This window comes from Notamacropus eugenii, chromosome 4 (assembly GCF_028372415.1).
Source record: "Notamacropus eugenii isolate mMacEug1 chromosome 4, mMacEug1.pri_v2, whole genome shotgun sequence".
NCBI lineage: Eukaryota > Metazoa > Chordata > Mammalia > Diprotodontia > Macropodidae > Notamacropus > Notamacropus eugenii.
This window is the reverse complement of record NC_092875.1, coordinates 258,357,109-258,383,565: the sequence shown is the minus strand read 5'-3', so window position 1 is coordinate 258,383,565 and position 26,457 is coordinate 258,357,109. Positions and strand designations below refer to the sequence as shown.

Here is a 26,457-nt window from a genome sequence, read left to right as displayed (position 1 = left end):
CGCCAAGAAAGTAACCTTCTATAGTCTTATTTCTTTTCCCTTTTCTGGACATTTTCCCAGCCAGTGACTTGACCTCTGAATATTTTCCTCACACCCACCTCACCTCCTGATCCTCCCAGCCCGTGTTTGTGGTCTGAGATTCAAATGCTTCTTCCAGCCTCAGGGCTTTTGGCGGGGGCAGAGCTGCTATTCAGTATGAGATTATGTTCCGGTGCTGAGGTCGGGGCAGGGCCACCTCTCAGGCTCAGTTCCCTCAGGGGGTTTATGCACAGACCTTCCGCAATGGATTCAGGCTCCCGCCCGCTTGGGGAGCCCCTGTCTGCAGCCGCCTCTCAGCTTCTACCTCCCGGGGGGGGCCTGAATTATGGGGGCACCCCACTCCCCTCTCGACCCGCCAAAGAGACTCTCTCACCCACCCCTGTCACCTGTGGGTGGAGGGACTTGTGCGGCCGCTGGGGATCCCGTCCCTGAAGCCTGCTCGGATCTGTTTCTCTCGGTGCCGCAGCCGTGGCCGCAGCAGGTCTGGGCTGGGCTTTGTGTCTCCTCCAGTCTAATTTTTAAAGAACTGTTTCCTTCAGCAAGCTTTTGAACCTCCTTTTCCATTTGGCCAATTCTGATTTTTAAAGCATTCTTCTCCTCATTGGCTTTTTGGACCACTTTTTCCATTTGGGTTAGTCTATTTTTAAAGGTGTTATTTTCTTTAGCATTTTTTGGGGTCTCCTTTTAGCAAGCTGTTGGCTCGCTTTTCATGATTTCTTGTATCACTCTCATTGCTCTTCCCAATTTTTCCTCCACCTCTCTTACTTGATTTTCAGAATCCTTTTTGAGCTCTTCTATGGCCTGAGACAAATTGCATATTTTTTGGAGGCTTTGGATGTAGGCCCCTAGACCTTGCTCTCTTCCTCTGGTTGTATTCTTTGGTCTTCCTCTGATTGTATGCTTTGTTCTTCCTCATATGAAAGGATGGAAGACAATACCTTTTCACCAAGAAAGTAACCTTCTGTAGTCTTATTTACACTTTTGGGCATTTCCCCTGCCAGTTTGAGTCCTTTGTCAAGTAGAGGTTATGCTACCTTAGGCTTCAGAAGTTTTGTGTAGCTGTTCTCTGAGATATCTCTAGAGACCTGTAAGGTCTCAGTTCCTTTAAGGTGGCACAATTAAGGGAGAGGAGTTTACTCCTCTCCTCATCTGCCTTCTGATCTGTGAGCAACCAAAAGCACTGTTTTCTAGGCCAGAACTGTGAGTAGGATTCCCTCTCCACAGCCACCATCAACTCCGCCACACTGGTGGTCCTCCTTACCTCAGGACTGTCACTCAGGACTGAGACCCAGATCAGCTGCTCAATTCCCTCACGGTCTGTAGGCCCAGAGCTGCTGCTGAGGTGGCTGCTGCCAGGGTTGGGGCCTGACAGCACTCCCCTCTCACCCAGGTGAAAGAGCTTTCTTACTGACTTTTGAAGCTGTCTTTGGCATTTGTGGATTGAGAAATCTGGAAACCTGGAAACCACAGAAGCACCCTCAAGCTTGCTCTAGTCTTGTCCATGCTGCAAGGCCCACACTGGGCTATTCTCTGCTCTGAGCCTGGGTGATAGACCTTTCCTGTTGACTTTCCAGGCTATCTTGGGCTGGAAATATGTTTTACTGTCATTTTGTGGCTTCTACTGCTCTAGAAATTGTTTAGCGTCATTTTTTACAGGTATTTTAAAGGCTATGGGGAGAGATTTAAAGCAGGTCTATCCTTCTACTCTGCCATCTTGACTCCCCCCTGCCCCCAGATCTTGAAGTTCTTCCATATGAAACCAGATTTTCCTCCCTGTAACTTCCACCCAGCAGTCCTAGCCTATCTTTTGAAGCCATATAGAATAAACATCATCCTTGTTGCATGTGTGCCTCCCTAAGTTTTATTTTTTTCAAGCTAAACTTTTCGGTTACTGTAGGTGAAATGGTTTCCTCAACACTTTAACACTAGAGTTATTGTGAAGATCAATGAGAATATTTACGTAAAAGCACTTTGCAAACCTTAAGCTACTATATAAGTATTAGTTATTATCTTTATTTTTACCATTCTGATTGCTCTTCTCTGGGTAGGGTCCACTCTTTCCATGTCCTTATTAAACTCTGGTACTCAGAAATGGATGATCTCCCAGTTGTAGTTTGAACAATGAAGAATACAGTAAAATATTATAGCCCTTGATCTGGACACTCTAATTTTATTAATGGAACTTAAAATTGGTACAGATGTCCCAAAATTAATGCACAGTATTGATTCTCTTAGAGTTTTCAATCAACTGAAATCTCTAGGTAAATCTCTTTCACATGAATTGCTTTAAAGACAAAAGTCAAGTTTTCCCCAACCTATTCTTGTATAATTGATTTTTGGAACTTAAATTCAAGATTTTATTTTTTATCCCTAGTAAGCTTCATCTTGTTAGCCTTGCCTTATTCCAGCCTGTCAAAATAATTTTGAATTTGATTCTTTCAGCTAAGAAAATAGCTTTTTTTCTTTTTGTCAGTCACAAAATTACCAAGTGCCTGTCTTCAAATTGAAGATGTTAGCTAAAATGTGTTTAATGTTAATACAAAGTAGCTTGCATATGAGCACTGAACTTGAAAAGGTGATATCTGTGTATAAATAGCATGCTTAATCGCGTAACCATATGCTGATTGGAGGAAAGAGTGATTCCTGGAGATAGATTTAAGTAGAGGTGTGTGGAGACACAGTTTGATTTTTCTGTCATTTATGTTTCTGTAGGGATATTTCCTGAAAACCAAAAGGCCCAATATATAAGCAACTTAACCTTATATCAGAAGGCAGAATACCTAGTAGCAAGAGGAGATTACTGCCTTTTGAAGACAAAACGTCCCGAATCAGATTTTAGATGCCTGTGTTACAGGTAGTAAAACTAATGCAATGACTAAAATTAGTTTAGATTAGAGAGAAAAGCGGAACCAGGTTTTTACATTTGTTTGCTTCTTGCTTCAAAGAAATTTCCCAGTATCACTGTGAAATTTAATTTATTTTTACATTTTTGTGTTTAAGCTTTTTGACTTGTGTTCATCAGTCAGTCAGTGAGCATTAATTGAGCACATAGTATATGCCAGGTACTGTGCTAAGCTCTGGGGACACAAAGCTCTCAAGGAGCTCACAGTCTAATGGGGGAGACATTGCAAGCAACTGTATACCAACAAAATATATAGAATAAAGTGGAAATGATCTACGCAGGAAAGGCATTAGAATCAAGGGACTGGAAAAAGCTTTCTGTAGCAGATGGGATTTTAGCTGGGGCTAAAGGCAGGTGGCGGAGATGAGAAGAGAGGACTTTCTAAACATGGGAAACAGCCAATGAAAATGCAGTGATTTGGGATCTAGAGTCTCTTGTTCAAGGAGCAGAGAGGAGGACAGACTAGATCAAAGAGTATGTTTGGGGTGGGGTGGGATATAAGGTGTTAGAAAACAGGAAAATTGTGGGGGACAGGTTATGAAGGGCTTGGAATACCAGATAGAGAATTGTATATTTGATTTTGGAGGTGATAGGGAGCCACTGAAGTTTTTTGAGTAGGGGGATTGCATGGTCAGACTTGTGATTTTGGAAGATCACTTTGACAGCTGACTGGAGGATGGTCTGGAGTAGGGAGAGACTTGTGGCAGTGAGAGCAACTAGAAAGCAATTGCAATATTCCAGGCATGAGGTGATGAGAGCTTGTACCAGAGTGGTTCCTGTGTCATAGGAGAAAAGGAAGCATATGCAGTAGATGCTGTGAAGGTATAATGAACAGGGCTTGGCAGCAGATTAGATATGGGAGTGTGGGTGAGAGTGAGAATGAGGAATAGAGAGGATGATACCTAGCTTTTGATCCTGGGTTTTTTTTTTGGGAAGTGTGTAATAGTTAACTTGCCTCTATCCTGTCTTTGAGATCAATGCTTTGCTTGTATGAAGACCATATTTTCTTTTTAACTATTCCTTTTTGTTTCTTTTCTTCCAGATTCTTCTTTACTTCTTTGTATTTACATTTTCAATCAGTTATTGTTTTGTTTCTTTGGTAATCCCTACTACCATGGATTCTGTTTTTCTATTCTGTCAATTACTTCTGCCATACAAGTCATAAATTCTGCTTTCATAATTCTTAATTGCCTTTTAAACCATTTAGCAATATCTTGCTGTGGTTCCATGTTCTCTTGGATATACACAGGGTCTTAAGCCAGCTTCATCATTTGCCGATTAATTTTCCTTTGTCATATAATATTCATTCATAGGTGCCAGGACTCTTTTTGATCTGGAGACCATATTTCTTTCTGTTACTAATATCTTCCTGTTGGCATATCTACTTATGTCCAAGATCTTTAACTGAATTTTCTTCCTCTGAGGTCTCTGGTAATTTTCATCTTTTTTCCCTTATATTCTCTTATTGCTTATTTTCTGATTCTTTCCCCTTTGATGACAGTTTCCCTTGGCTAGATCTCAAAGCCTTCTAAGCCTTCTTCTGCTGCTGGACAATTCACATTTCACCACTCTCATACTCTGCTTCAGGACAATTCTGGAGGGAAAAGAACTGGTCCTATCTGGGTGCTGGGCCTTTTTGACAGGCCTGGTGGATCCCTATTTGGCATCCTGTTCCAGTTCCTTCTCTTTCTCAGTTCTCTAGCTGAGCACTATTGCAGCACAAAGCACTGCCATCTCAGCCAGAGCAGTGTTCTTCCTTTTAGTTTTCCAAGTCATTGGTGGGTAGACAAGGCAGAGATGAATTCTCTTATGGTCCTGCCAGAGTATGGTGGGGAGTGGAGAAGCTATGCTATATATATTAGGGGATAGAGGTTGCTTCCTTTGCTGTTGATTCATTGGGTTTTACCTTGTTAGGGTTCATGGTGTCTTAGATGATGGAAATAGCTGAAATTACTTTCTCTCTTGTACATAATTCCTATTTTGGAGAAGTTCGAAAGGTTGTGAGGATTAGAGAGAAAGTCTAGCCCTCTGTCTTGTTGCTCATGTGACCTAGAAGTGTATAAATACTAAGTGCTAAATTATTCTTTTAGCAGTTTTGTTATCTCTTACAACTTCAACTTGCACCTCTATGCACATAACTCCTAATTCTATAGCTGTAAACTCTTGATTGGCATTTTCAACTGTCTGCTTTATATCTAAATATATACGCCCGGCTGGCATCTCAAGTACACCATGTCTAAAACTGAATTATTCTCAATTTCCTATTTCTGTCACTTGCCCTATTACTCACAGTCACTTCATGTTGATAAGCTTGGTATTATCTTCTACTTATCCGTCTCTCTTGCTTCCCACTCCCAATCAGTTGCTAAATCTGGTTGATTCTGTCTCTTCAATATCTCTTGCATCTTATCCTTTCTTTCCCTTCCCACCACTGCAAGCTTTCTGAATACTTCATTACCACTGATACGAGCTATAACACTATTTTCCTAATTGATCTTTACCTTCAGTTTTTACTCCCTCCTGTTTGTATTTCATATTTCCTGGCAGATAAATAGTTATGAAAAATTGATCCAGTCACATCGCTTCTGTAGTCAGAACTTTTCAATAATTTTAATGCTTTCTGAATAAAATCCAAACTCCTCAGCCTTCCTCAAATGGCCCTCCGCAGTCTGGCACCACACTGATTTTTTAGCCTTAGCTCATATTACTACACTCCATGCACTCCACCCTCTAGTCGATCCAGACTACCCACATTGTGCTGTTTTGTTCTTTTGCAGTTTGCTCACACTTTCCTGTATATGGAATGCCCTCAGTCTACTGAGGTCCTTCAAGATCCAACTCAAATGCCAAATCTTTTATCAAGCTTTTTCTGATCCTCTAGTCAGAAGTGATCTTTCTTTCTTCAGATGAGCATAACACTTTAGACTTTTCTAGTCAGCTAAGTGTCATAGTAGATAGAACACTAGGTCTGGAATAGGGAAGACCAGAGTTCAGATCCAGCCTGGTTTTGTGACCCTGGGCAAGGTTGTTGTGAGGAAGAAATGAGATACTACTTGTAAAATTGGTACAAAAGGTTGGTATCCTAAAGAGATCATAAAAAAGGGAAAAAGACCAATGTACAAAACTATTTATAGTGGCTCTTTTTTGTGATGGCAAAGAATTAGAAATTGAGGGGATGCCCATCAGTTGGGGAATGGCTGAAAAAGCTGTTGTATATGAATGAAATGAAATACTATTGCGCTGTAAGAAATGATGAGCAGGCAGACTTTAGAAAAACCTGGAAAGACTTGCAGAACTGATGCTGAGTGAAGTGAGCAGAACCAGGAGAACACCATACGTAGTAACAGCAGCTTTGTGTGATGATCAGCTACGATTGACTTAGCTCTTCTCAGCAATGCAATGCTCTAAGACACTTCCGAAAGACTCATGATGGAAAATGCTATCCACATCCAGAGAAAGAACCATGGAATCTGAATGCAGATCAAAGCATGCTCTTTCCTCTCTCTTTTTAGTTTTTTCTTTCTTGTGGTTTTTCCCTTTTGTTCTGATTCATCTTTCACTATACAAATGGTAGTTATTAGTATTATTTATTATCATCTTTTGGTTTGTATTCATTTGTGCATGTGTTGTATCCCTCTCCTGGATTACAGTAAGCTCCATGTGAGTGGGGAACTTGTCCTATGGAGTATTATATCTCCCCTTGCAAAATTCCTTTCTTGTCAGAACAGGACGGGGGAAGGGGGGGTCCATTGGTTTACATTGGTTTTAATTGTATTGGTTTAAGTATCTCCTGGTGAGGAAACTACCTCAGCCAATGAAGGGACATGAGTACCCTGCAGTTTCTAGCCTTAGAGAGTTGCCTGGATCAAAGAAAGGCAAGTAATGTATGTAGTCAGGACATGTCAGAAGTGGAACATGAACAAGGTCTCCCTCACCTTGAGACCATGATACCTGCTGGGTCCATATTTGGTATTTAATTAGTATTTGTTGAGTATCATTAGGAGATTTGCTGCAAATATGAGTATTTCTTAATCTCGTGTGCCAAATAAGAATGTTTATTAGTTCAGGTAAAGAAATTTTTTTGTACTTGGTCATTTGATATTTAGTATATTTCAAAATTCTTATTGTAAAAGACATTAAAAATGTTTTCCTTCTGTTTTCTTCTATATAGGGGGCCTTATCAATGTCAATATGAGTGAAATCAGTTTAGATGAAATTCAACAGGTATTCTCTAAGGATTTAGATATTGGTCCAGGTGGTCATTGGAGGCCCAAAGACTGCAAACCCCGATGGAAGGTGAGAGACACTCTTTCAAGTCAATGTTATTATGTTTTGAGTGAAAGTATGTTAGAGTATGGAACTGATCACACTTATCTGCATTCCTTCGATCAATTGAAGTCTTTATCTTCAAGTGATAGTATAAGGGTATTGGCAGCTGTGATGTGACAGTATCATAATTGTAAATTTTATGCAAGCTTTTTTTAAAGTTCCTAGAAAAAGCTTTAGTATGAAGAGGTGATGATCATATCACAGTCTGATAGTGTAAAAGAAATTTAGATTTAGAGTTAGAAAACCTGGTTTTAGATCTTGACTGTGTCACTTAGAGGTAGATAGCTGTCAAGGGATAGAGCAAGGCACCTGAAGTTAGGAAGATGTGAATTTAAATTTGGCGCTTGAATACTAGGTGTGCAATCCTGAACAATCTGCCCAAGTTTGCTTATCTACAAAATGGGGATAATAACAGCACCTGTTTCCTAGAAAATTTATGAAGACAAAATGAGATAATATTTGTCAAATGCTTTGCAAAACACTTAAAGCATTATATAAATGCTAGTTATCATCGTAATCATTATTATTACTTGTTAGCTTTCTGAGCTTGGATACATGAAGACTTGAATTCAAGTCCAGCTTCAGATGCATCCTGGCTGTGGGACCCTGGGAAAATACTTTAACCTCTTAGTGCCCCAGGAAACTCTCTAAGACTAAAACTTGCAGAAAAAAATAATTATCTATGTTGATAGAGAGTTCTTCTCACCGAGGAGTTCTTCTACCAATGAAATCACGGATTCTCTGCCTGTCCCTAGACATATAGATCTATGAATGAAAGAAGATGCACTAAGGACTATGTTCAAAGCACTGCTAAGTGCTGCTGATTTTAAATGGAAAAGCCAAACAGTCCCTGCCTTCAAGGGACTCTCATTTTTATAGGGGGACACAACACATAGAAGAGTTCAAGTTGTAATTGAGTTGAAAAGGCTTAGTGGATTTTGGGGTATAACAACTGGGCATAATGCATTAGATGGTAATGTATCTTTAAAAATGTCATTTTCGTTGTTAAAACCATCTCCATTTCTGATGCTAGACCATTTGAATCCAAAGTGTCAGCAACCTTGGTTGTGCTCTGCATTTTCAGTAACCTAGCTGCTCACAGGTTGCATCTCCACAAGACTTTCCCCCTACATATTTAAAATACTCAGATTATCAAATAGTGCTATGTCATTGCTTTGGATGTTCTTTGCAGTCATGCAGTTTGCAGCACTTTCATTCCTGACCATTCTGTGTGAATCGTGTTGGTTTCACCCCAAAGTCTGTTATTGGATCCATGTATCACTGGGGGCCTTACTATCTCCTGATAGAAAAACGAACATTTGTGGAGCACTTCTGTTTTCTACCTGTGGTCCTTTGTTTTTGTCATGTAACCAAAACATCCTTTTTCCCCTCCATGTATTTCCTTGGTGACATCTTTAACTCCAATTCTTCAAAGTTAATTAGTTATCATATATTGAAGCCTGTATATACCCACCTTGCACCTCTCTGTTACCTTCTGTGTCATATTCATTTTCAGCTCTTTGGCTACTGTAATAGTTCATGATCTGTAGCCATACACCGCCACTAGTAGAGTATTGTTATTAAAAAGATGAACATTTGTTTGTGGAAGAAGTTGGGACATATTAAAGGAGTTTTATAGTTTCCTTAAGTTTCCCCTTCTCCTCCTGATTAATTCTGCCTGTACACCAGGTCCTTCTGTCCTCCTCTCTCTCCCAAATTCTATCCACGCTTATGTTCATTGTTTCCATGACACTATCTACTCATCTTATCCTCTACTGTCTTCCTTTTGCCTTCAGTCTTTCCCAATATCAAGATCTCTTCCATTGAGTCCTGTCTTCTCATTATATGGACAGACTATTTAAGCTTCACCTTCAATATTTGTCCTTCCGATGAATAATCTGAATTAAGTTTTTTAAATATTGACTGATTTGATCTTCTTGCTGTCCAAGGGTCTCTCAAAAGTCTTCTCCAGCACCACAATTTGAAATCATCGATTCTATGGTTCTCAGTCTTCCTTGTAGTCCAGTTCTCACAGCCATACATTGCTGCTGAAAAAAAATCATAGCTTTGACTATTCAAACCTTTGTCAACAAGGTGATGTCTTTGCTTTTTATTATTCTATCCTAATTTGCCGTAGCTTTCCCTCCAAAAAGCAAGCATCTTTGAATTTCATGGCTTAGGTCTGCAGTGATCTTTGAGCCCAAGAATATAATATCTGACATGGCTTCCATTTCTTCTCCCTCTGTTTGCCAGGAAGTGATGGGGTCAGTTGTCAAGATCTTAGTTTTTAATGTTAAGCTTCAAGCCAGGTTTTTCACTCTGCTCTTTTACCCTCATCATGGGGCTTCTTAATTTCCCTTCACATTCTGCTTGATCAGACTAACACTTTAGGAAAATTACTTTGGTATATTTGTGGAGGATGGATTAGAGAGGAGAGAGACCTGAGGCAGGGAGATCAGTTAGGAGACAATTGCAGAGGGGATGAAGGTTTGAACTTAGGGTGATATCTGTGTAAGTGGAGAGAAGGGGACAGTTGAGAGAGATATGGAAGAAATTATAGGATTTGAAAACTTAGTAGATGTATGGAGTGAGCAAAAGTGAGGAGTCAGGGATAACACTGAGGTTGTGAATGTAGGTGACTAGGAGGGTAGTGATTCACTTAACAGAAATAAGAAAGTTTGGCAGATAGGTGGATTTTGGGGAAGATTTAATGAGTCTCTTTTGGACATGTTGAGTTTAAGAAGTTGCTGATGTGAGATTGGATCTTGGGAGAGATACTGGGGTTGGATATAGATCTGGTAGTCATTTGCATGGACAAGATATAGAGCATATGCAGAAAGAGAAGGTAGTCAACAGTATCAGATGCTGATGAAGAAAGGGTGGCCAGGAATGCAGTTTCATTTGGGGAAGGGTTGAGGTGAATGGGATTTAAGAGGGAGAACAAGCTGGAGTTGGGTGGAAAGAGTTGTTCTTTGGCTGTTCAGTATTACTGGAATAGTAAGTGAAAGAGGGAGTGAGAGTTTGCTAACATTTGGGGAATGAATCATTCAGAGTTTCAGTGAGTTCTGCTAGTTTAGTTTCATGATTAGAAGGATGAAGGTTGACTTCTCAAGGTTTTGGCACAATTCTTACCTGCTGTGTTACTGTGTCCTAGGAGGGTTCTGGGAGCCCAAGTTTTCCATGAATTCTAGTAGCATCTTGGATTGTCTTTCATAATCTTCCTTGATTTCAGTCACATCCACTCACAGTAGGTGTGAGCAGATGGTGCTATGTTCCTGGCCAAGAGACTGCTGTGTCCCAGGAACTGACCCTCATTTGTTACTATTGAGGTTAATTCTCTTTTTTCCCCATGGAAAATAAAATGAATTGATTACCTACAAAGGAAGAAAAAACAACTATCCATGGGCTTGGGTGCAAGAAAGCTTTATTCCCTGCTGAGTCCCACCTCCCCCTGGGTATCATATAGTCATTTCTAATCTATAAAACTACTTTGGTTTGGGGAATTACTTTAGGCAGGAAACAGAGTGGGTTTTTTGTTTGTTTTTAGTATTTCTTGGTCAAAGAATTCATCACGGAGAGAGGCCACCTGCAGATATTAAACCTCTTCATACTCAGCTAGTGTGGTAAGCAGATTGTCTTGTCACCTGACCTGTACTGGAAGCTTTTATAGCTCAGGAGAACCTGGCAGAGCTTTTGCTGCCATAGTCTTTGAAAACCAAGGGTCACTTTCATGGCACAGTTAGAAAATTGAGTAGAACTTTGGCTTTTTTCTAAGTTTTTAAAAAATAAGGAAGATTAACATGTTCTGAAAAATAGAATATTGTATATCTTATTTCAGTAAATTTCAGCTAGCACTTTGATGGCTTTACATTGTACTTTCCATATTTCACATTATATGGGAGCAAATCTCTGATAGGACTTCCACTGGTATGGAAGTATTTGAAACAGCAGGTGGTTATTTGTAGTATCTTTGATATATTTTTTGGATTATGGTTAGTAGTTAATGGTTGATATTAGGAGAAAATAAGACACAAAATGTGTGTCATTTAGCAGTTTAAAAAAAGAACGTTTACTTAGCAGGAGAAGACTAAATGAGGCTATACATTGAGGATATATTGAGTTAATTCAGCTGAGCAAAGCTCCCCTGCCCAAGTTAACCATGGCTTCCACCAGCCAGTCCTGGGGAGCCAGGGAAGCACCTGATGGCTGTTTTTTGACTCTGGTGGCCAGGAAGTGATGGCGGCTACCCTAAGCCAATCAAGTCTGCAGAATGGTTTCAGTACTCCCTTCCCCCAAAATAAAACCCAACCAAACCTAGCTTAATTTGCATGGGGGACAGGAAAGTGTTAGAATATTGTTCCCACTACAATTTGCCGTTCTAATCACCTTGTAGTACTTACTGAAACTACAACAATGCTGTGCACAAACGAATAGGAAAGATGAAAAGTTTGATGGCGTCCTTTTGTGCATTTTTCTCTAACCATATCTCTTCTTCATATATATATATATATATCAGTTTGTCTATAAAGATAAAAACACATTTATGTATTATTTAAAAACATCCATCACTAAAGTCCTACTTGGATTTTGCTTCATGATAGGGAGGTGACTAAGGGTTCTTAAAGGTTCTAACAGCAAAAGGAAAGTTCTGGTGGATGTTAAACTATTGTTATTATCTTTGTTACTGTTCTGTGTTCAGCCTTCATTCTTGAAGAGGACCAATGACATTGGGGGGGGGGGGGTGACGTCTTGACTGGTGAGTGAACTGGATTTAAGTGAGGCAGAGTGAAGTCATCGGCTTCACTCTCCTCCAGAGTCATCGCAGTCCAGAGGCAAGATGTAGGTCAGGATGACTGACACAGAGAGACCTTGGCTTTTCAAAGCTAAAGTCTTTTCCAAGTCCCAGTTTGTCTGAGGCAATTCTCATTCAGTGATTAATGGCTAGGTAAGAATTGAGGCAAAAGATGACATAGTTTACCTTCACAAAAGAGTCAGTCTGGGAGGGAAAGACCCTTAGAGATTCTGACCGGAACAGAAACATTTGCTATTTACCTGTTATTACTCTACCCACTACTGTTACTCCAAACCTTCCCAAGATTTATTTCCGATGAGCAACTGTTAGGCAGTAGACTATCTGTGATAGCTAGCGGATGCAGTGGATAGATTGCTGGGCTTGGAGTCAGGAAAAGACTCTTCTTCCTGAGTTCACATCTGGCCTCAGACATTCACTAGTGATGTGAGCCTGGACAAGTCACTGAACCCTGTGCGCTTCAGTTTAAACTGAGCTGGAGAAGGAAATGGCAAACCAGTATTTTGGCTGTGAAAACCCCAAAAGGAGTCATAAAGAGTCAGATGTGACTGAAAAACTACTGAACAACCACAGTCCATGGCACTTAATAGAATACATTTTAAGGTTCATAAAATAGCACTTTACATACATCACCTCATTTGAGTATCACGACAATCCAAGTAGGTAGATACTATGGTTATTCCCATTTTACAGACTGAACAAGCTGAAGCTCAGAGAGATTAAGTGATAATATGACAATTGTTACTTTTTTACCATCATCATCTTCCAGTATTTATAAAGTGCTTTCAGTCTGTGGCAGGCACTGTGCTCAGTACAATTATTATCTCACTTGAGACTCACAACAAGTCTGGGAGGTAAATGCTATTTTACAGTTGAGGAAACTGAGGGAAACATAGCTTAAGTGACTTGCTAGAAAGTGTCTAAGGCCAGATTTGAACTTGTCTTCCTGACTCCAGGCTCAGTGCTTTATCCACTGCTTTACCTGAAAAGGCTTTTGATATTGAGCAAGTGTCTGTTGATTTCTAATTCAGCTAAATTCCAAGAAGCTCCTTAATTACTCCGATGACCATAAGATGATGAATTTTTTCAGCCACAGCAGTTTTTGAAGACTGTTACTAAGTCAGAGAGATTGTGATCTCTTGTTGACAGTCACAGCAATGCAATCCTAGGTCCTTGAAATATTGCAATAATAGCAAAAAAAAATTTGAAAATTTTTTTTTTACTAAAATTAGTAAAAGAATAGCAAATTAATTCAGCATGTTTTAAGATAATTCATGAGGGCTGTATACAATGATGAGATGTTGAGGGCGCTCAGATTTTGGCTGCTTCATAAACCAAAAATGTCCCATGGAGGTATAGATTTAAGTGGGTCTTATTTTATTCTAAATTCTTTTTTTTTTTTAATAAAGTATCTCAGAGTCATGCTTAATGGCAGCATTTGTATCAAAAATTAAATATTAAATCCTTTGGGAATTTTCAGTTTTTATCTTTATCCCAGTTTCTTAAACTGACAAGAAATTTTCACTATTTTTTATTTTTGAAGGTGGCAGTTCTCATTCCTTTTCGTAATCGCCATGAGCATCTTCCAATTTTTTTCTTGCACCTGATACCAATGCTACAGAAACAGCGATTGGAATTTGCCTTTTATGTCATTGAACAGGTGAGACTTTTTAATTTAAAGTGGTAAATAAATGTGTTAAGTCCTGAAACCTTGTTCATTAAATGGATTAGGATTTATGTTATTTATCAGGTCCAACTAATGGCCATATATTCAGTATAAAATTGTATTTCAGATCTAGTTTAAATTCCACCTTGCCAAATTCCTTTATTTGGTCAGTAGCTTCTTAATCAGATACTATTTTAAAGTCATAATCTTTTGTTAGGTTACAGCTGATTTTAACTTGAAGTGCTAAAATCACTAAAAACCTGTGTTGTGTTGACATATCTACTGACAAACACTTTTGAGTGGAATTAAAACATTCCAAGTGTATTTGTTCATTTTATATAAAATAAATACCTGGGATCTGCCTTTTCCTAAGTTTCCTTCTCTTTATTACTCTCATTGTGTACAGAATTTATAAGATACCTGATAGCCTACCTTTTAGAATATATACAAGACCTATATGGAGACAGCTACAAACAATTCTTTTCAGAAATACAGACTTAACTGGAAAAAATTAGTAACTGGATAAGCCAATGTAGGAAGTGACAGTACAACCTAAACTAATTTACAGTGACGTGCAAATCAAACTACTGAAGTATTATTTTATAGAACTAGAAAAAAATAATGAAATTCCTATGGAAAAAATTCCATAATCCTAAAAGAAATAAAAACATGGGAATGAAGGGATGTTAGCAATGCCAGATTTCAAACTGTACTAAAAATGGTTATTAAAAACAATTGATACTGGTTAAGAACTAGAAAGATCAATCAGTGGATTTGCTTTTATAACAAGCAAAGGTATCAAATACCAACTACTGGAATAAGAACTTACTATTTGACAAACTGCTGGGAAAACTGGATAGCAGCAGCGTAGAAGAAATTAGATTTAGATCCACACCTTATACCTTATACAAAAATAAACACCAAATGGATACATGATGTAGACATATGGTCACATAATTAAACAAATAAGAGAAACATGAGAAAAAATCATCTGTAAGATCTGTGCATGATTGAAAAAGTTTATAACCAAGTGAGAAGTAAAGATCATGAAAGATGACATGAGTAATTTTGATTTCATAAAATTTTTTGCATGAAGAAATCTAATAAACTAAAAGGGAAAAGTTACAAAAAATATTTGTAGCAGGTTTCTTCAATAAAGGTCTCATTTTCAAGATACTTAAGGGACTGACTCAAATTTATAAGAAAAAGAACCGTTCTCCAACTGACCCATGATCTAAGGATAAGATACTCAAGGGAATTAAACCTAGGCTATCTACAGCCATGTGAAAAAACACCCTAAATCATTACTAATTAGAGAAATGCAAGTTAAAGTCATTCTGAGATTTTTACCTCACATCCTTCAGAATGGCAAAGATAATTAAAAAAAGATCATGATAAATATTCAGTGGGTTTGTGGGAAGACAAGCATATTGATACATTTTTGATAAGCCTGTGAATGGGTGCAACCATTCTGGAAAGCAATTTGGAATTATACACAAAAACTTACTAAACAGTATGCCCTTCATTTCAGCTAAAACCCTGCTAAGCTTATATCCAAAAGAGATCAAAGAAAGAGGAAAAGCTCCTTATGCATAAAAAATTGTAAAAGCTCCTTTTGTGGTGATAAAGAACTTGAAACTGAGAGTATTTCCAGCAGTTGAGGAATGGTTGAATAAGTTGTGATATATGAATGTGATAGCATACTATTTATTAGGTTATAAGAAATAGGTGGTTTCATAAAGACATGGACTTATGTGATCTAATTCAGAATGAACAGAACTAGAACAGTTTATGCCATAACATCAGTATTATGAAAATGAACATTTTTAAGAATTTTGTAAACTGATGAAAAATGAAATGAGCAAAACCACGAGAGCAATTTTTATACAATCGTAGCAATATTATAAAAAACAAAAAGCCTTCACGGCTGTAACAGCTATTATCAATACAGTGACTGTTCATGATTACAGAATACCGGATGAAAACCTGCTTGTTTAAAGAGGTGATGGACTTTGGGTGCAGAACGAGACGCATATTTTTGTGTACTTTTATTGGGGGAATTTGTTTTGCTTGACTAAGCATATTTGCTATAAGAAATTTGGTTTTTTTCTTTTCCTTTTTTTAATGGAGAAGGGATTGGGAGGAAGAGAAAATAGATTTTAATTAATTTTAAAAAACTGGAGATATGGGGGCAATACTATAATTTTGAAATGTTTCATGCAGTTTTAGACGAGATCGTATTATTAGCTTTACTTAATTGTTTTATTTTGTTGCAACAGCAACAAAGTGGGAGTAAATTATAAATGTATGTAATGTAAAACAAAACAGCACATCAATAAAATGGAAAGTGGCCAAAAAAAGTTAAGTGAAGAGTATTTTAGTTTAATGTGAATCTAAATAGCAAAATACACAGAGTTCCTTTAAACTTATAACTGGTATTTATATAGTACCTTAAGGTTTGTAAAGCACTTTACATATATTATCACATTTGTTTCTTTAACGGCCCTGAAAATAAATACCACAGCTATTCCCATTTTACAGATGAGGCTTAAAGAAGTTGTCATGTATCTACAACTTATAAGGTTTAAACATCAGAATATAAACTCAGATCTTTTCCCTATACCACATTGCCTTTCATAAATATTTTAAATAAGTGTAACATATACACACTTCAGTGAGCCCATGATCTTATTGGAGCCATTATGACCTTTTCATGTTCAAATTGCAACTCATACATGTCTTCTTAACTTACACAATACTTACCATCTCTTTCCAGAACTCCTTCGTAGTGGATCTACCTTGCACACTGGAGCCCTTCTTTGTCTCTACTGTTTGATGTGTAGGGGGTTCTGTACTTGGGCTGTTACCCATATTCATGTTACACCTTCATGGGTTTTTTTTTTGTTTTTTATTTTTTTTACTTTATTTATTTAGCTTTTAACATTCATTTTCACAAAATTTTGGGTTCCAAATTTTCTCCCCATTTGTCCCCTCCCCCCACCCCCAAACACCGAGCATTCTAATTGCCCCTATCACCAATCTGCCCTCTCTTCTATCATCCCTCTCTGCCCTTGTCTCCATCCTATTCCCCATTACCTGTATTTCTTATTTCCAAGTGGCAAGAACAGTACTCAACAGTTATTCCTAAACTTTGAGTTCCAACTTCTCTTCATCCCTCCCTCCCTACCCATTCCCTTTGGGAAGGCAAGCAATTCAATATAGGCCATATCTGTGTAGTTTTGCAAATGACTTCCATAATATTCGTGTTGTGTAAGACTAACTATATTTCCCTCCATCCTATCCTGCCCCCCATTGCTTCTATTCTGTCTTTGGATCCTATCCCTCCCCAAGAGTGCTCCCTCCTCCCACTGCCCTCCCTTCCATCATCCCCCCCCACCCTGCTTATCCCCTTCTCCCCCACTTTCCTGTGTTGTAAGATAGGTTTTCATACCAAAATGAGTGTGCATTTTATTCCTTCCTTTAGTGGAATGTGATGAGAGTAAACTTCATGTTTTTCTCTCACCTCCCTTCTTTTTCCCTCCATTAAAAAGTCTTTTGCTTGCCTCTTTTATGAGAGATAAATTGCCCCATTCCATTTCTCCCTTTCTCCTCCCAATATATTTCTCTCTCACCACTTAATTTCATTTTTTAAAGATATAATCCCATCTATTCAATTCATTCTGTGCTCTGTGTGTGTGTGGTGTGTGTGTGTGTAATCCCACCCACTACCCAGATACTGAAAAGTTTCAAGGGTTACAAATATTGTCTTTCCATGTAGGAATGTAAACAGTTCAACTTTAGTAAGTCCCTTATGACTTCTCTTTGCTGTTTACCTTTTTATGCTTCTCTTCATTCTTGTGTTTGAAAGTCAAATTTTCTTTTCAGCTCTGGTCTTTTCATCAAGAATGCTTGAAAGTCCTCTATTTCATTGAAAGACCATTTTTTCCCCTGAAGTATTATACTCAGTTTTGCTGGGTAGGTGATTCTTGGTTTTAGTCCTAGTTCCTTTGACTTCTGGAATATCATATTCCATGCCCTTCAGTCCCTTAATGTAGAAGCTGCTAGATCTTGTGTTATCCTGATTGTATTTCCACAATACTTGAATTGTTTCTTTCTAGCTGCTTGCAATATTTTCTCCTTGACCTGGGAACTCTGGAATTTGGCCACAATGTTCCTAGGAGTTTCTCTTTTTGGATTTCTTTCAGGGGGTGATCTGTGGATTCCTTGAATACTTATTTTGCCCTCTGGTTCTAGAATCTCAGGGCAGTTTTCCTTGATCATTTCATGAAAGATGATGTCTAGGCTCTGTTTTTGATCATGGTTTTCAGGTAGTCCCATACTTTTTAAATTGTCTCTCCTGGACCTATTTTCCAGGTCAGTTGTTTTTCCAATGAGATATTTCACATTATCTTCTATTTTTTTCATTCTTTTGGTTTTGTTTTGTGATTTCTTGGTTTCTCATAAATTCGTTAGCCTCCATCTGTTCCATTCTAATTTTGAAAGAACTATTTTCTTCAGTGAGCTTTTGAACCTCCTTTTCCATTTGGCTAATTCTGCTTTTGAAAGCATTCTTCTCCTCATTGGCTTTTTGAACCTCTTTTGCCAGTTGAGTTAGCCTCTTTTTCAAGGTGTTATTTTCTTCATCCTTTTTTTTGGGTCTCCTTTTGCAAGGTGTTGACCTGCTTTTCATGCTTTTTTTGCATCTCTCTCATTTCTTTTCCCAGTTTTTCCTCCACCTCTCTAACTTGATTTTCAAAATCCTTTTTGAGCTCTTCCATGGCCTGAGCCCATGGAATATTTATTTTGGATGTTTGGGGTACAGAAGCCTTGACTTCTGTGTCTTTCTCTGATGATAAGCCTTGTTCTTCCTCATCAGAAAGGATAGGAGGAGATATCTGTTCACCAAGACCTTCTATGGTCTTATTTTTTTTTTTACCTTTTCTGGGCACTTTCCCAGCCAGTGACTTGACTTCTGAGTGTCCTCTCCACACCCACCTCACCTCCAGATCCACCCTGCCAGCAATTGGGGTTTGAGATTCAAATGCTTCTTCCCAGCCTCAGGGCTTTTGGTGGGGGTGGGGCTGCTATTTAGTGTGAGATTAAGTTCAGGTGCTCAGGTGGAGGCAGGGCTGCCACAAGGGGCTCAGTTCCCTCAGGGGGTTTATGTGGAGACTTTCAACAGTGGATCCGAGCTCCTGCCTGCTTGGGGAGCCCCTGTGGGCTGCTGCCTCCCAAGGGGGCCTGAGCCATGGAGACACCCTGCTCCCCTTCCGCACTCTCTCACTCACCCCCGGAGCCTGTGGGTGGAGGGACCTGCACGGCCATTGGAGATTCTGTCCCTGAAGCCTGCCCGTATCTGCTCCTCTCAGTGCCTGGTGCCCAAGGCAGGGCTGGGCTGCGCTCTGGGTCCGGTGTGCGACGGACCGTTGGTGTCTGTTTTTCAGGGCTCTCTGGAACAGAAATCTCCTCCTTTCTGTTGTTCTGTGGCTTCTGCTTCTCCAGAATTTTTTGGGAGTTCTTCTTAACAGATATTTTATGGGCTGTGGGTTCGGAGCTAGCATATGTGTATCTTTCTACTCCGCCATCTTGGCTCCTCCCCCATGGGGTTTTTTATGCTGCTTTAAAGCAAGTCATTTTTGGTATGTGATGCAGTCTCCTGTTGTAGGTTTTTACGTTGTCCTTTAGGTTAAACAGTTTTAATTATTCAGAGATTGTGGTGTTCCATGATTCAAAGCCAGCTAGCACCACTGGGAGAGTATTATGGTTCTATGTATATTTAACTATGTATAGTTCTCTCCACATATACATCTGTGTATAAAGAAAGAATGAATTATCTAACTGTATTTTTGACAATATATAATTTACAAAAATGCAATATCTTTTTAGAGTACATAGACTATCCATAAAAATAAATACTGCACCAGATTTTCTAGTTCAAGATGGGTCAAATGAAAATAAGACAATGGGCAGCTTAAATGTAAATTAATGTACTTTTCCCATTCTTTTCATTTTCATTTTGTTTGATTTTACTAGGAATCCTGCAGATGTACAACAGAGTTCTGGTTCTGTACAATGTAGGCAGATGTTTGTATTCTCCTAGCCTATTAATTATGGGGAACAGTATTTAGGATTAGAAGACAGCTGAACAGATAAATATAGGTGGAGTCCATGTACAATTTGAAGGTTTAATTATTTTTGAACACTGTTTACAAAGCTGTTGCAGATGTGGCTTGGACTGTAAAGATGGGTGGTAGTTGAATTGGCCTTGATGTTTTTAGTGATTATGTACATTTTTTGTTTGTTTTTAGGGAACAGGTGTTCTTTTTTTTAAGACCATAATTAATTTTATGTAGTCCCTCTGAAATTTTTGAAAGTGGTGCAATTTCAGAAAGTTAAACAAGTAATACAACGCATGACAAAGCAATGGGACTGACTGCCATATAAGCCCCATACAGACTATTCTCCAGATCCTGTAGTTATATCTTGTATCATTTCATAATTACAGCCTTTTAAACATAAAAATAAGAGTTCTTTTTCTCCAGGGCTTGATAACTTGTCTACATGTTTTTTGGTCATCTTTTCTTTGGCCTTAGTTCTGATTTCTTATTTACTTATTTCTCCACCGTCTTCATACTTTTCATTCCCTTAGGTTCATTCTACTTTGAAATTCTTCATTCTGATTGCTCATATGATCGATTTGCTCATACGTCCAGAATTCCATCTCCCTTAGTGTTCTGCTTTGTCTTTGATGTATCATTTAACTTTAACTCTCACCAACAGTCTCTATTCAGATAAACCCTTTCACTGTTATTATGATAATGATGCTGTCACCACTTCTGTGCTTTAGCTCTTTTATCTTTTATCCCTTTCTTTTCAGTATCTATGTTTTTATCTCCTGGAGCAACCACATTTTTCTCCTGTTGTTTACCTCACAGTGTTGGCAGTTGCTTTTAAACCTCTTAATTTCTTTGCAGAATCATGGCTCGTTTTTCTTTTAGATGCAGTTTAAGCTCAACATCTTCAATTTAAATGTAGTAGAGAGTACACATTTTTTCTCTGTCTGTCATTTTCACTATTACATGGCTTAAGATATCACTTTAATTTTTCTTTTTTCTCCCTCCAACCATTATACCAATTGCTAAAATTTATCAGAGCCTTTCTCAACTGGTGCATTTATATTCCAAACAGGATTTTTTTTGTGTGTGTGTTCTGAATATTTTTGCTTCTGATTTTTGGACAGTTTCTTTTATCATCTTACCATTTATTTCTCCTGTGACATCTGATTATCAAAGTTAAAATTATAAAACATCAGAGCTAGAGGGAGACCTCATAAAGCTCATCTAGTCTAACCTTGATTTGAAGGGTGGAGCATCTCTCTGCATCACCCATGACAAGCGGTCATCCAGTCTTTGCTTGAAGATTGGTGGAGTTTTAGACTTTATCGGTAGACTTCCTCCATTTCAATAAAAAACTCAAATTTCTCATCTACAAAGCTCATTAGGACCTACCACTTCATGACAAGTTTCTTTTCTATTCTTTCTTTTCTTCTTATGAATATCTCTCAACTTTACCTCTCATTCTGGAAAAACTCAGGAACTTCTATCCTTGTTTGTACAAATGTTTCTGCCTTTTCTTTCTTAAATTTTGTTCCCCATTCACATGAAATGTGCATCTTTCTAATTATAACATAGCCAGCTTGTAATGTTGATTTTCACCACCACCACCATCACCACCATCACCACCACCACCATCATCATCATCTAGTTCCAGTCTCTTTCCTTCTCAGGAAGGAAGCCACTTCCTTCTTGACCTACTACTGACGTAGCCACAGTTGTCAGCATACTGTGTCACATCCATCAGCCTGTTATTTGCTTCTCTTGAAAATCCAATCCCCTATACCATTCATTTAAAAAATTATTTTGATCATAATAGTTATCCAAAGTATCTCTCCCTCTCTCCCTCCCAAAGAACCAATGTATATATTGAAACAAATATTGTTTTTAGAAAGGAAAAAAATCAGTACATTGAAAAAACACCTGAAACATGTTCTGTGTTTAACACCGGTGGATCTCCTACCTCCACAAAGGGATGTGTTCTCTTTTATCTCTTCATTGAAATCCCTCTTGATTTTTATAATTTTGTCACACTTACATTTGAGTGCATAGTATTTTCTATTTATATTGTTGTAGTTGCTATGGATGTTTTCTTGGCTCTGCTTATTTCATTTTCCTAAGTTCATATAGATCTTTCCATGCTTCTCTTTGTTCATCACATATCATTTCTTAACATCATATTAATATTCCATTACATTCACATACTACATTTTGTTTAGCTGTTTCCCAGTTGATGGACATCTGCTTCACTTTTTGTGCTGCTTTACATATTTTAATGTATTTGAGGACATTCTTCCAATGGTTTCCTTGGTAGCCCACTAATGGAGTCACCAGTCCAAAGGGCATGGACATTTTAGTCACTTTCTTTACATAATTCCAAATTGTTTTTCAGCATGGTTATATCATTTTATAGCTACACCAACAATATAGTAGTGTTCCTATCATTCTGCAACCTCTCTAACATTGACTTTTTCCATTTTTTGATAGTTTTTGCCAGTTTGCTGGATGTGAGAAAAAATTTCAGGGTAATATATTCTATTGACACCTCAGAACCAGGGAAAGTAATAGCTTTTACCTTTATACAGGCAGGCTCTCTTGAGACTCAGTGATATTTGTGATTGATTTAGACCCATTGGGAAATAATCTGAAAAATAATTAAGTTGTGATGTGGTCTTCTGTTTGGGCATAGAATCTAAGGTGACTATTAATCGTCAGAACCACCTGACTGGTAGTGTGTAACCTTATTCTATCCATGATCTTCATCATTTATGAGTTGTCAGAATAATTAGACAATGGACAGAGATTTCATGTATGACTTGTTTGTTCATATTACCATTTTGTTGAACAAGGAAGACAAAAGTTGTGTGATTTCTAATCACCACAGGTTTGTGATAAGAGCCAAGATGAACTTATGTGAGCATTTTAGCTTTCCTCCAGTGATTTCAGTGTTGAACATATTTTCTATTTCATTCATTTGTAACTTCTTTCATTTTCATCAGGAAATGTTTTAGAACAATGTTATTTCCATGAGGGCAGTTGTTGCATAGTAATTCTTTATAAATGTATTAGCACAGTCCTTTGTAATTACCAAATGCTTGTCAAATTTACAGCAAACCTCAAAGAACTATATTAATGTCAGTTATCACTTAAGGTACAGGATGTCCCCAAAATCTTAGTACACTTTAAAGCTGGACTATGACTTTTGGGAAACCCTGTTTATATTTTAATGTTGTCAGTAATTAAAAAAACAAATGAGAAAGTGCCTTTTCTAACGTTGTCAATGGTTAGTAATCTGGGTCCATACATTTATTATAGTCCTTGACTCTTTATTCTTAATCCATTATATCCAATTTATTGCCAAATCTTATAATTTCTTCTTTTGCAGCATCTCTTATATATTTCCCCTTCTCTCTACTTACTTAACCACCATAGGTCAGGCTCTCACCATCTCTTGCCTGAACTACTGTAATACTCTTCCAGTTGGTTTACCTGCCCAAAATCTCTCTCTAATTTAATCCATCTCCCACTCATCTGCCAACTTGTCTTTTCTAAAACACAGGCAAACTGTGGCAACCTTTGCTCAATGAACGCCAGTGGCTCCCTATTACCTCCATGATCAAATAAGAAGTCCTTCGTTTGACATTTAAAACTCTTCCTATCCTGGCTCCTTCCTACGTTCTGGCCTTCTAATGCCTTACTTCTCACATGGACCCTACATTCTAACTACGTTGGCTTACTTATGGCTCCTCAAACACATTCCTCCATTTCCTATTTCTGTGCCCATATCTGTCCCCCATCCCCGGAATTATTTGACCCCTCACTATTTCTTCTTAATGTCTTAGGGTTCCTTTAACATCAACATAATTCTTGCCATCTACATGAGACTTCTTTCAAATTGCTTTCATATATTTTGTTTATATCTTATATGAACCTAGATATTTACACCGTTGTAAATTAGAATGTTTGCTCCTTACAAGCAGGGCCTGTTTTTTGCCTTTCTTTGTATCCATAGTTCTCAGCATAGCACTCTGCACATAGTAAGCACATAATGAATGCTAATTAAATGACTTCAAAATGTCTTCCATTCAGCCACATTGTTCGATGACTCACTTTGATAGACTTGGCTCTTCTCCGTGATGCAAGGTTCTAAGACAACTCCAAAAGCTCATGATGGAAAATGCCATCCACATCCCGAGAAAGAATTATGCAGTCTGAATGCAGATTGAAGCATACTGTTTGCTGTCTGTCTTTTTTGTTTTGTTTTGTTTTGTTTCTTCTTCCTTAGGGTTCATTCCATTGGTTATAATTCTTCTTTATAGCATGACTAATGTGAAAATATGTTTAATATGAATGTATATATGTAGAGCCTTTATCAAATTGCATGCTGTCTTGGGGAGGGGGGAATGGGATGAAGGGGGAGAAAATTTAAAACTCAAAAGCTTATGGAACTGAATGTTATAAACTAAAAATAAATCAATTAAAAATATTTCCAATAACAGAAAGTAGTTGGCTTTTATTATCAGTAGTATAATAAACCATAAAATCTTTGTGCCATTAATATAAAAAAGCTCCACTTTTAATTTCTAGCTACATTTTCAAGTCAAAAGTAGAGATTTCTGTTGTTGAATATACTAGAAAACTTGGAAAATTTTGTGGAAAAATAAAGTGCTCCATTTTGACTCAATAGAACCCAGTGGTAACTTAATTAACAAATACTTAGTATCAGCTGATTGTTCAGATGGAAGAAGTACTTTTATTCAATTTCATTTGATTATCAATGTGCTCAAATATGGTTTGGGTTAATTTTGAGAAGTACTTGAGTGTTTATACTCTGAAGTGTTTATTATTTTTATATACCACTCAATCAGGGAATGGTGTCTGTTTTAATTTTTTTTTTCTATTTTAGTGTCATTTCACTGGTGAGTTTTACAAAGAAATGAATATCACAAAGATCTTGAACTTGAAGTTTCATAATAAATTAATTTCCTCTTTAGTATGATAAATCTTGTCTATTTTTCTTGTTCTTATAATTTGTCTTCTTTTTGTTTTCTCTTAAAGACTGGCACCCAACCTTTTAATCGTGCAATGCTCTTTAACGTTGGATTTAAAGAAGCTATGAAAGATATGATTTGGGATTGTATAATTTTTCATGATGTGGATCATTTACCAGAAAATGACCGAAACTATTATGGATGTGGTGAAATGCCACGTCATTTTGCAGCAAAACTGGACAAATACATGTACATGTGAGTAATATACAATTTCCTTGAGAAAATGTATATAAAATATCAGTAATAACTGAATAGCATTAGGGCTCAAGTCACAGTCAAAGATTTCAAAGTTGGAAAATAATTAGTGGTCATGTAGTTCCACTCTTAAATGAAAAAAATGGAAACTGACATTTATAATGTGCTTTAAAAGATTTGAAAAGAATTTAACATATATTGTCTCATTTGGTTCTCATGACAACCCTGTAAAATAGGTGTTATTATTATCCTCATTTTGCAGATTAAGAAACTGAGGCTGAAAGAGGATAAATAAGTGTCTTGTCCAGGGTCACACAACTAGAAAAGAGATTTTGAACTCAGGACTTTCTGACTTCTAGTTCAGCACTCCATCCTCTGTTCCACCTAGCTAGCAAGGGAAAGAATTTTCCCTTATGTGGCAACTTATGTGACAAAATGGGCATGTAGCCCCTCCTTGACGATCTTCAGTGAGGAGAAAACCCAGTACTTTCTGAAGCAGTCTACTCTATTTTTGTATAGCAATTAGTATCAGGAAATTTTTCTTTATGTTTTTCTTAATTTTACCTCTTTGCAACTTTTGTTCAATACTCTTAGTTTTTTCTTCTGGTTCTAATCCAAATGATTCTCATCTCTCCTTCTCAGCCTTTCACACTTGAAAAACCACTATCATGTTCCCTATGAGTCTTCTTTTTCAGACATCTCCAGTTCTCTCAGCTGATTCTCATCTAACATGAATTCTAGTCAGTGTTCCTAGAATTCAGCTATGGTCAGTTCATCCAGGGGATCTATGAATTTGGATGGGAAAATAACTCCATCTTTATTTTTTTATTATTGGTTGAGTCTATGGATTTTATTTTATATGTATAAAAACATTTTTTTCTGAGTGGTTCATAAGTTTTACCATATTGCCAAATAGGTCCATGGCCCCCAAAAAGTTGAAAACACATGTTTTACAAAAGCAGTATGTAGGTACAATAGTAAAGAACTTAACATTCATGAAGGACTTTTGTTCTGCACTTGGACATTGACAAGTCTTGCTTCTATGGGATGAATCAGCAGGCAACTACTGTGGACTAGATCAGACTACTTGACAACTTGATAGCATACTTGTTAACTTCCATCCTTCCTTGGTTTACTTAGCCTAGTAGAATTTTGGGCCACGAGATCCTCCTAATCTATCTTTCTTCTGAACTCTTTGCCATATTGCTTCTTAGCTTTTTCCTCTGTCATATAAAATTCTTTACCATATTATAGGACCATATAGGAAACCAGTCATATTGAAATAAAGATGTAATTATTTTCCCATTTAAATTTGTTTCCATGGAACCCAGATTAAGAGCCCCTGCTCTCAA

The 26,457-nt window shown here is 37.6% G+C and overlaps 1 protein-coding gene across 1 annotated transcript in view; it reads left to right on the top strand.

The window, feature by feature from the left end:
- Positions 1 to 26,457, top strand: part of B4GALT6 (beta-1,4-galactosyltransferase 6) — a 92,158-nt gene that overhangs the window by 48,285 nt on the left and 17,416 nt on the right. The window contains exons 4-6 of the mRNA XM_072604478.1: positions 7,113 to 7,237; positions 13,624 to 13,740; positions 24,918 to 25,105. Of these exons, the coding sequence (XP_072460579.1) occupies positions 7,113 to 7,237; positions 13,624 to 13,740; positions 24,918 to 25,105 (430 nt within the window). The remainder of the gene's footprint in view (positions 1 to 7,112; positions 7,238 to 13,623; positions 13,741 to 24,917; positions 25,106 to 26,457) is intronic.